General features: G+C 36.3%; 1 protein-coding gene across 3 annotated transcripts; it reads left to right on the top strand.

Annotated features, from left to right (window-relative positions):
* Window positions 1-1286: 1286 nt before the first annotated feature.
* LOC133530230 (uncharacterized) lies at window positions 1287-11328 on the top strand. Of its 3 annotated transcripts, XM_061868097.1 has the most exons (10): window positions 1287-2458; window positions 3712-3875; window positions 4646-4709; window positions 4793-4855; window positions 7119-7265; window positions 7605-7748; window positions 7964-8248; window positions 8388-9998; window positions 10684-10911; window positions 11252-11328. In XM_061868097.1, exons 1-10 carry the CDS (start codon window positions 2416-2418, stop codon window positions 11287-11289), a joined length of 2787 nt encoding a protein of 928 aa, XP_061724081.1. In that variant the 5' UTR covers window positions 1287-2415; the 3' UTR covers window positions 11290-11328. The 3 variants fall into 3 exon arrangements, with proteins under 3 accessions (XP_061724081.1, XP_061724080.1, XP_061724082.1); XM_061868096.1 differs by lacking the exon at window positions 1287-2458 and having other exon boundaries at window positions 3610-3875; XM_061868098.1 differs by lacking the exons at window positions 1287-2458; window positions 10684-10911 and having other exon boundaries at window positions 3610-3875.
* Window positions 11329-11419: the final 91 nt, after the last annotated feature.

Genomic DNA, 11419 nt, shown 5'->3' with positions numbered 1-11419 from the left:
ACGTAGCATAAAAAAAAATAGTTTGAATGTTTTTTTTAATGTTTGTTACCTCAGACCTCCGTCGTTTCTGGACCAATTACGAATTTTTTTTTTTGTTTAAAAGTATACACTCTCAGTCCTTTCAGACTGCTCCCATATTTTGTATTTTCGTCAACAATTCAAACATTTGCATTTAAGAAAGTGCCGTTTAATGAAGTGGAACTGCCCTACAGTTTCAAATGTCCTCGACGACACGAATTTCATGTGTTGCAATTTGTGTTTTCCGTTAAGTTTGTTAAGCAAGGAAGGTTTAAGCAACATTCTGTCAAGTTCCCGTTATGATGATGTTTCATGGGAAATTGAGGAAACTTACTATTAAGCATTCATCATCATCGTTACTTCAGCCGAAAAACGTCCACAGCTGGACAAAGGCCAGCCCCATGGATCTCCTCAACGAAATGAAGAGATCCGCAGAGGAACCAAAGTTGTCGACATAGCTTAGAGAATTGCCAGACTTAAGTGGCAGTGGGCGGGCCACATTGGGCCCATCTGGGCAGAAAGGTTCTCAACTGGCGGCCACGTACCGGAAGACGCAGCGTGGGAAGGCTCCAGACTAGATGAATCGACGATCAGGATAAAGTCGCGGGAAACTGTTGGTTGAGGGCAGCCAATGACCGTTCGTTATGGGGATTAAGCATTAATATAGCGATTATTGTATTTTCATTTTCATTAAACAGTGCTACTTTGTGAAATGAAACTGTTGACGAAGACCACAATGTAGCAATGTGCCAAAGAGAATTTTTCAAAGTTGCAACGTTCCCATGAAATCTTCTCGGTATTTTTTTTTGCACGTTTATTGCCAAAATTTCTTACTTTCGATTTATATGACACTGATAAATATTTATTTACAATAACAATATACATAATGGATATATACAGATGATTACTATAACTAGCTTAGAGAGCTCATATAGAACCAACGACATGGGAGAGTCTAGCTGGTGACCGTCCACAGTGGAGGCATATGGTGCAGACGCAGGTGCGTGAATTCGAAGCCAGGCGACGCACAGAACTTGACGATAAGCGTGACGAGCTAAAGGCCAGACCACATATGGCCATAACATATAATTACGTCGGAGAGGTGCTGACCTGCAGCGAGTGTGGCCGCACATTCGCTGCTAAGATTGGCTACGTCAGTCACCTGAGAGCGCACCAGCGACACTCTCAGCGGTAGAAAGTAGTTGCTGTGGCCGAAAACGGCTAGGAGACGATGATGATGATGATGATGATAACTAGCTTATATCTAAAATAGGCCCTTGAAATAGACGAATTTGAGAGACGATATTGTTAAATGAAACAGTCATCCACAGGAACCTTGAGTAATAATCCCTTATCTGAAAGGGAACTTTCTAAGAGGAAACTTGGATAAGAATTTACTCATGAAAGTTTCCAGAAATTTTGAAAATTTGGAGAACGGTCAGCAACTTCCACATTGCTACTACAATGCAACACCTCATCGACAAGGATTTTACCGGATCCCTTTGTTTGGCATAATTATTGAAAGTCATAATGTAATGATAGTCATATTATCATTAGTCATAACTCTGAAACCGTTAACTTTTCAGAAATATCCTTAGGTTATCCTATAGGTTAGGTTAGGTTTGTTTCATGGCAACCTGAAAAGGTACGGATTTCTGAGAAAATGCAAATTATGGCTAACGAAAATGCGGACAAACAATGCATTATGACTAGACGTAGAGATTTTCCTAGCACGAACAAGGCAACGCAACAGACTTCCTTCCGATATTTAGTTTATCGATATATTGTATTATCGATTTCTTATAACTGTCATAATGTCTTAAACAAATGTGGCATGTTTGGAAATAAATGAACAAGAATTACGAAACTATCAATTTATTATTACTTTACCTACATACCTCATATTTAAATGAAAATCTATGACACACAAATATACCAAGATTGCCCTCCAAATAGATATCGCACAATAAAACCACCATCCAGGTCCTTTTACATGATTCTAGAAGAAATCTATCATTTTTTTAACATATTTTCGGACGTCAAAGTGCTTTGAGTCTTTGAAAAAATCCACTTTTATTGACTAAAAGATTTTTCAACTTCCACTGCTGTAATGGGAGCATACCGGATGTCATACGAATAAATAAATAAATAAGCGGGAATATGAACAATGATTAAGGTGAAGGGTTACTTATCGATAACAGGATTGTCGATGTTTTTTATTTTATCAAGCACTAACAACATAACGTTCGTGCTAGGAAAATCTCTAGGTATAATTATGACTTAAAACTTCATGGGAGAAAATAGAGACCGGTATTTCACAGCAAGTCACCAGTCCAAGTCCGTGCCACCAATAACAGAGTTTCGCGTTACATTACAGTCGCCAATGTTGACGTAGACATGTTGGTTGCGCTGGCGCTGGCGTTGCTCAGCGCTGTGTCCGGTGAGTTTGACATTTAAGACATTCACAAACATCATTAGTTATTTGTTTAACAGGGTTGTTTACCTCTGCTAATATTGAGACAAGTGAACTAAACTAATTTCCCTACTAAATAAAACCTACCTACTACCTACCTATATCATTGCATTACACATCTAATCCAAATCAAACCTATTAAATAATCGTCGGTGAAAATTATCACTGTAAAATGAGGTGAGTAGGGATTACGAGGGCAGTTGGGTTATGAATGGGGTGAGGAGGGATGACAGAGGGGTGAGTTGGTTTTTACAGGGTACTGCTACGTAAATTATATATCCCAAAGTGTCGATCCAACAATTTTCAAAACTCACCTTAATAGGAAATCCCTCCTCACCCCTACTACGGGATAAGCTGGGATTTCCTACTATTTCGTATTTATCTTAAAAGTTATGAAATGAAACTACACAAATATCATTAAAAAAAAAACTTAAATTCAAACGACCGGAATATTTATTATGTATAACAATCAGTTTGCCACATGTAAAAATAAACTTTTATCAAAGTTTGAATTTCAGTTTTATCCCTACTCACCCCATTTTACGGTACTTACAAAAAAAGCCTACCAGCTTAAATGTGAAGAATAGGAAACAACTCAAATGCATTACATGTCATTGATTTCTAAGAATAAAGAGTCTTTCCAAAAAGGCGTGGTCGTTTTAAATATACAGAGGTAACAAAAACAGTGCGAAAGTATCGTGTTCTTATTAGGAAAAAAAAGAAGACAATATTTTTTGACGCGAAACATTTTTGCCCTTTGTATGGAGGGTTGGTCAAACATTGTCTGGCACGGCATATAAACAGAGGTCGCAGTTCTCCTTAGGAATTACACATGACAGCTTGCTGTCCGGTTGAGAAATTGTGTTTTTATAGCCAAAAAAATAGGTACTTACCAGTTATTTGACATTGTAGGCAAGCAAGGTAGGTTGTAGTAGGTAGTGCAGTAAAACAAGATATTTTGCAGAACACGTATAATTTATCCCTATTTATCAAAAAAATCAAGTTTGTATCACAACCTATATAAAATTTAATTTTTACAAAGTTCACAAAAATCACTATTTTGATCGTTTAAACTAAATGTCTGCCTTCCGCATGGGGGGGGGGGGGGGGGGGTAAAGCGAAAGCTAAAAAAAAACGCGTTTCGCTACAGTAGACAATGTGGAATCTTGAATTTAAGTCTCGCTACAGCCACGCTATAAGTACCAACCTGTTGCTTTCAGCTTTCGACCCATCGCTGTCGTTTCACTACGTGAAGTACCCTCGAGTTTTTCGTCGGAATGAGGTTGCTTGCCAAGTCTGCTATGGGGAGTTTGACTGTCTTAGCATGGACCGGTGCGGCTACAGTGCAGCAGTTACTGACGTCTTGGAAGAAGTAGATGGAATGGTATCTATCTCTGTCTAATGATATTTTACTATAAAAAGTATCCACGGATCTGCTATGAGTTTGAGTGCCTTAGCATGGAACGGTGTGGCTACAACGCAGCAGGTATTACTTACGTCTTGGAAGAGGAAGATGGAATGGTATCTCTTGCTTTGTCTTTGTTTTTAAACACAGATTTTTGATATAGGTACCGTAATTCGTCTACCGTGTAAACTAGAGGATGACTCACTCAAGAGTCAGACCAAGCTAATTCGGCAGCGATTTTGATAGCCCAGCCTGTGAAAGTGTTAAGAAAACGGCATAATTTCATAGAAGTTTGACGTTTAAAATAACACTTGTACTCTTTGGGCTATCAAAACTCTGCCAACTTATCTTGGTCTGACTCTAAATACCTATATAATTAATCATCTTCTTCTTCTTCTTCTTCCTCGCGTTGTCCCGGCATATTGCCACAGCTCATGGGAGCCTGGGATCCGCTTGACAACTAATCCCAAGATTTGGCGTAGGCACTAGTTTTTACGAAAGCGACTGCCATCTGACCTTCCAACCCAGAGGGTAAACTAGGCCTGGTTGGGATTAGTCCGGTTTCCTCACGGTGTTTTCCTTCACCGAAAAGCGACTGGTAAATATCGAATGATATTTCGTACATAAGTTCCGAAAAACTCATTGGTACGAGCCGGGTTTGAACCCGCGACCTCTGGATTGCAAGTCGCACACTCTTACCGCGCTTCACCTATATAATTAATCTCAAAATTAAATTGACTTTTTTACAGAAAATCGTGAACGATGGATTGAAAACAAAAATGGATTCAATGATGTATGATTTGTTGTTGGAAGGTAATTAAAAAAATCTATAACCATTTAAACACATTTCTTTACATTCTTATTTACTTTTTGTTCAAACCAAACTTTATTTACAGATTCGTTAAAAGAATACAATAAGTGTATTCCTCTCATCTCATCGTATACAACTTGCAATAAAGGTAATCCAATTTTACGAGTAAAATACTTATAAAGTAAGTATTTTACTAGTTTGAGTAATAAACAAAAAATCTGGGATAAGTATTATTCTTTTTTCATCACAGTTCCTCGAAAAAGATCTTATTTCATGTAGGTGTGCTGAAGGACAAAGGCCCATTTTGTTCCCGCGGGATTAATGGATTGTGGAAAAAAGCTGTAGCTCCCTAGGGAGTTATAGCTTTTTTTTTATTATGTCACTTATCCATACAAACCAAGTAGCATAAATGAGTTTTACTTTTAAAATACTAACGTTTATAATTTAATATTTTTGTTTCTGTTTAAAATTATTTAATTTGATTAATTTAACAGCCGTTTAAAATATGTTTACACAGTTTTCAATCGTGGCTGAATGCCGAATAGATCTGTGCCTTCGATGCCCCACCTTCCAATAAATTACAAAATGGCGGACGAATGTTTGATATGTCACCGTATTTAAGAATTATTTCGCTTAAAATTTAGTTTTTTCTTCGTAAGTCTGATGAAAAACATTGCGTGTAACTCCGGGGGTAAGAATATTGCAAACTCGGGTCTTTAATTCCCTCGAGCCTGCGTCTGTCGGGAATTACCACCCTCGTATCCAAAATTTCACTTACCCCCCTCGTTGCACAATGTATTATTAAACACGGCGGGCACTAACTTAAGCTGAAATAGATATAAAGACCATAACCAGGACCTCTAAGTAGTGCCCAGCAAGGCTCGGAAAATTGGTTAAATTTCCAAACCGTTATCATGTAGACATGTACTTTGCGCAAAACCTTTTAATTTCGGTTTAGTTCGTAAAATCGTTACTCTTAAACCGGTTTTTAAGAGAACATTTCCATAAAGTTCTTGTCAGAATAACCGGTTTAGAACAATAAAAACCGGTTTCTTCATAAGTTGATGTATGACGCGGCACACCACCCGGCCGTACGGCCGTCTCGTCGCTCGTCGATGCCTGTTTATTCAGGTTACAATAAAGTTCTTAAAACGTTCGCGTTCTTATGAAAGTTCGGAGTAAAACCAAAATAAACCGGTATTTACCGCTATTTTTAAAACCGGTTCCGAGCTTTGGTGCCCAGTGCTACCGCGATGTAGAAGACGCATGTTCGACCCCAGCCCTAGGCACTAAAGGCTTTAGTGACTTTTTCTTTCATATATGACTTATCTCAGATTATAATTTAGAATAGAATAGAACAGAACTTGATAAACAAACTTTGCTGCCGAGAAAAATTCAAAAATGTTCACCACTTGGAGTTAGTTGCTATAAAAATTCTAGTTGTAAAATTACAAAGCTAGTCCAAATTAATGCTATTAATATGTAACATTCAAAAAAAGGTAATTTTCATTTAAAAATACCATCCTATGTAGGTAACGTGAGGGTTGCAATGAGCCAAAGAGAATTTTCAAAAATTGCAAAGTGCCCATGAATTGTTCTTGGTATTTTCTTCTTCGCGTTTATTGCCAAATCTTAGTTAAGATTTCTATCATACTTGAAAAATACGCCGTGAGTGACGTAAATATTAAATACACAACAGTTTGTTAACAGTAGGTACATAAAAAAACATTGAGTAATATTCCTTAAACTGAACGAAAATTTCATAAGTGGAAACTTACATTTTCTCATGAAAGTTTCCAGAAATTTCAATAATTTTCTGCAACTTGCTTTACAACTTATAATAATAATAAAACTTGCAAATTACTACGTAAGGAAACAACTAGAATTTGCATGCGATCTACATGATACAATGCAACTTTGCCCTTTGATTTCCAAGAATAGTTCTAGAACCTTTCGGAGCGGGTGTGGTGAAAAATTATTCGATTTGTTCCCTAGTAATGAATGTTACTCAAACTACTAACAAACCCTCCACAGTATGTGATGAAATGCTTTTAATCTAGATGTGTAATTCTATTTATTGACAATAACAATATACATAATGGATATATACAGATGAATACTATAACTAGCTTATATCTAAAATAGGCCCTTGAGGCATTGTACCAAGGATGCTGGCGGCATTTCCTCGTTGTATCGCAATACTGATACGTTGTGCGAGGAAGCCGCCAGCTCTTCGGTCACCAGTTACGTCAACCAGACGTTTCGCGATTTCTCCAAAAAACTTGTGCGCGCTGGGACCCCATGGACCTAGAGTTTCAACGCCAAAAGGTACAAAATGGTACTCTCTACCGAGGCTCTTATATTTATTACGTTTCAAATTAATTAATCTAGATTAATTTTTTACCTTTCAGAGAATATTTGCCTAGGCTGCAAATCGTGTGACTGTGACGAATCAGGACACTGGAACTGTAGTGAAACCTCGAAGTGCAGCAACTTACATTTGGACATCGACCATCGAATAATCACATCGGTTGTTGAGAGCTTAAACGATGTTAAACGTAAAGTATTCCCTAAAATCACATACTTATTAATAAAGTTGAAAGATGCAAGGTCCTTAAAATAAAACTTTTTTGCACTCTTTACAATACTCTGGCCCTTGAATTTTAAGGAACCTTATTATGCATGTTGCATAAAATACTAATTATATCATAGTTTCATAATTATTTGACGTTTATAATGGTAGCGCTTTCACACTGCTTGCCTACTGGGTGCAGAATTACTTTTGTTCGACTCTTCTAAGCTAGTGGTCCTGAGTTCAAATCCCTGTAACAGCTATTATATTTTTGACAAAGGTTTCTTTTTATCTACTATAGTTCTTGATAATACTGAATTTTTAGCATCAAGATACAAGAGATCTTATGAAGGCTCAGAAGAATCGTCGACACGTAGCATGTTCGATGACCTCATAGATTGGATGGGCGTCTCCAAACCAAATGATGTTAAAGTCATTAACGGTATTACTCCAAGGTCTACAACTATTGGTAAAGTATGCTTACTATTTTATGATGAATTTTACACTAAGCATATCTTGAAAGTAAGCCAAAATATCAGATTAGTTCTGTCAAAGAGTAAGCATAATTAGCAAAAGTTACCCTAGATCTTAGTCCTGGTTTCATTCAAACAATGCTAAATAGCTTATTAAGAATATCTTTAATCTTCCTGCATAATTTGTCATAAGTATCCATTTTTATTTCAGTGACAGCTACAGCTTCAACCAAAAATCATACAACTGATGACATGAATACCTTAGTGTTTGATGATATACTAAGTAATGACAATTTAGAAGACTTTATAAAGTATTCGGGAAACGATATGAATTATGGCAGAAAATACGAAAACAATGATTCGAATCAGTTTTTAAAAATGCTTAGGAATATTGAAGAAGGCAGAGATGATAAATCGCCAGTAGATAACCCTCGCCTAAATATAAAATTACTTAAAGATCTAAAAAAATATATCAGAGAAAAGTCTTATGTCAATGGTAAGGAAACAAAAATATTAGTTTCTAAATCTCTATTTTAATATTAAAAATACTTCATTTGGTTGACTTTTATTATGTTTATCATTAAAACAATTGCTAATGTATATTTTCATAACAAATTACTTTATTTTCGTTTTAGAACCTTCAAATGATCAACCGAATAGTATTAATGCTATTTTAACCGATATTGATGATATTGATCCCGACAAACAGCCATCTGATATTAATTCTGTCGCTGTAGTATTAAAAAGAAATGTAAGAGACGTTAATGAGACTTCAATAGGAAATCGAACAAAAACAATAGAAAACCAAAAAACAAAAACAAGAAACGCGACACCAAGTTTTGACATCAGGAAAATAAACGTAACGTATTCAGAAAAGGAAATACAACACATTATAGATGTTGTAACCGTATTAATTGGTAATGAACGAAAAGAGATTAATCATTTAAATTACGTGAGAGAGAATCTCCTAAAATTACTCAAGAAATATCAAACGAATTCAAGCGTTCCTGATATCATACACAAGCAAAATTCTGACGACAATGCTAATAAAAATGGAAACTGGAGAGTTGATATGCTAAATTTCTATATGAGTAATTTGAAAAGGGATGTGAAAGATACATTAAGAGATATTTACGCAATTATAAAACTTAAAAAACTAGGGGTAAATTCTGTTGCAGAAAGGGTCTCAAATCTTAAGCCTTTATTATTTGCGTTAACATCTTATTATATGAAAAACTTTAGAGATTATCGACAAACTGAACATGCAAAAAATTATAGCAATATAGATAACAGATTTATAATAAATAATACACCATCGATAGATATTTCTTCAATACACAAAATGTATGATTCTGAACCAAAACCTCAACGAAGAGTATTCCAGCCAAGTACTAGTAATGTTTACCAAATAAAGCTTATAAAGCGAGCACTCACAAGAATGCTGGTAATGATAGATAACGACAGGCTATCCACAAATGCTTTAAGTCCTCTATCATCTAAAATTAAGGATATTTTGAAGAGACTTGTCAATAAGCAATACGTAAAAGGTTTTGCTGATACTCATCCATCAATAAGAGATCCAAATTTTAATTTAACCAAATTGTTAACATCCCTTGTAGAAGAATGGCAAAACATGTCAGTTGACATGCATACACTCAATCCATCAGATCACCTATATCACATGAAATTATTGCATTTATCTCTTTCGCAAGGAATAGACAAAATAAAAGATGCTTTAGTTTGTATCCAATTTGGGTATAGTCGACGAATGAGCTTTATTGAAGAGTACGTTGGCAAGAATTTAATTGCAGACATTTCGAAGTATTTAACCAGCATCGATCAACGTATACAAAATTTCGCTATTAATACAATCGTAACAAAAGCATTAGTACCTAAGCGAAGAGATGAGCAAACAGGATCCCTATGGCATCATATCAAAAACGCATTTTCAAATTCAAAACACGATTTTCTAAAATATGTTCAAGGTAAAATGAAGCCAAAGTCATATATAGTAAATGATAAAGTGAGAAAAAGGGCTGAAGAAGTGAATAAGCAAAAATTCTTAGAAGTCATGAAAAAATGGCAACACAATTTTGATGCCTATCGTGTCAGAAATAAGAGATCTATAAAGCAGTACACAAAACGATTAAAGAACATTATACCAAAGTACTTAAGAGGTATTAAAGCAAATAAGGCCTTAAATGCTAAATTTAATGAGAATAAACGAATACAGGTGCGAAACAAAGGTACGTAGTAAAAGCATAGAAAGAAGGAATAATATTCAAACAGTTTTTCAACGCTTGGCTATCGATTCTTTTCTAAGTATTTTCTTGTTAATCCTGAACGACGTTTTTACTGAATACCCCTAAATCGTAAAAAAAAGATTTGGCGGTTTCATACATGTTGGTTTCGAGGTTGATCAAATAGCAAAAATGGTCAGTTACCTACTTAAAAAATGGCATGTATTCTCTCAGCGTCCACCACAAGCTATTATCTTGTAAATCGTGCGAGACAGTTAATTTCTCGACAGTAGGTATTAAAATTAGAAGCGGTGATGGCCGAGTGGATATGACGTCCGACGTCGTGGGTTCAAATCCTGGCTCGTACCAATGAGTTTTTCGGAACTTATGTACGAAATATCATTTGATATTTACCACTAGCTTTTCGGTGAAGGAAAACATCGTGAGGAAACCTGCATACATCTGTGAAGAAATTCAAAGGTGTATGTGAAGTCCCCAATCCGCATTGGGCTAGCGTGGGGACTATAGCCCGAGCCCTCTCGCGCATGAGAGGAGGCCTGTGCCCAGCAGTGGGACGTATATAGGCTGAATTATTATTTTTATTATTATAGGTATTAAAAAAGAATTATAGTTTTTCTCGCGTGCGAAACTTCTTCAACGCGTCCAGTTACAAAAGGATCCTGCTTTGCAGGTCCAGTCATCTATCAGACAACAACACACCGACAATATCGTAAATATTACACACTGCCACCTGCTAAACACCATGGCAGTGGCATGCATATTCAACGCCACCCCACAGGTACCACGCGTCCCCATCTAAAAGTAAGGACAACTAATCGTCCTGGTACGACCCGAAAAGGGCAGAAGAAAGTTGGTAAAACTTTTATCCAACAACATCCTACTCTGCGACCTCAGAAAGGTACCTATATTAAAAATTCTGCTCTATGTCAGGTCAGACTGTGGACCAAATGGAGGCTGTGAGTCAACATATGCACCCACATCAGTTGCTTCCACTTTTAGATCAGTTGCTCGGAGTAAAAAATACTTCAGGATGGCTATATCAGCAAGCCAAATTGCCAACCGAGGTCATATTACTATCTTGTCCACTCTTATTGTGACCACGCAAGTGTGAGTGTGATGGTTTACGACCCCAGTTCTCGGTTTAGGGATTATAAATATATGCAAGCATTGGTATACTTACTAACTTATCAAATATCGATAGGCAATATTTTTAACATATCTCTCAAATTTTCTTTCAGGAAACCCCAAAAAAGGCGTTAGAACTCAACACGTTTAACACTGACCTAGACTTGAACAATTGAAGCCAATCCCTTCCAACGAATAAATGAAATATGAATAATATGAAATATGACATTATGGCCAAGACACAAATTGAAATTCGCTAACCCGAATTCACTTAATATACA

Source organism: Cydia pomonella, chromosome 22, assembly GCF_033807575.1.
Source record: "Cydia pomonella isolate Wapato2018A chromosome 22, ilCydPomo1, whole genome shotgun sequence".
Classification (NCBI taxonomy): Eukaryota; Metazoa; Arthropoda; class Insecta; order Lepidoptera; family Tortricidae; genus Cydia; species Cydia pomonella.
This window is presented reverse-complemented; position numbering and strand designations above follow the sequence as displayed.

Excerpts from the sequence above, each read along its gene's own strand:
- LOC133530230 (XM_061868096.1), top strand. The coding sequence starts at position 3,648 with ATGTGGAATCTTGAATTTAAGTCTCGCTACAGCCACGCTATAAGTACC. Across the intron at positions 4,710-4,792 it reads GTATGATTTGTTGTTGGAAG|ATTCGTTAAAAGAATACAAT; the intron begins GTAATTAAAAAA and ends CTTTATTTACAG. Across the intron at positions 7,749-7,963 it reads TCCAAGGTCTACAACTATTG|TGACAGCTACAGCTTCAACC; the intron begins GTAAAGTATGCT and ends TTTTTATTTCAG.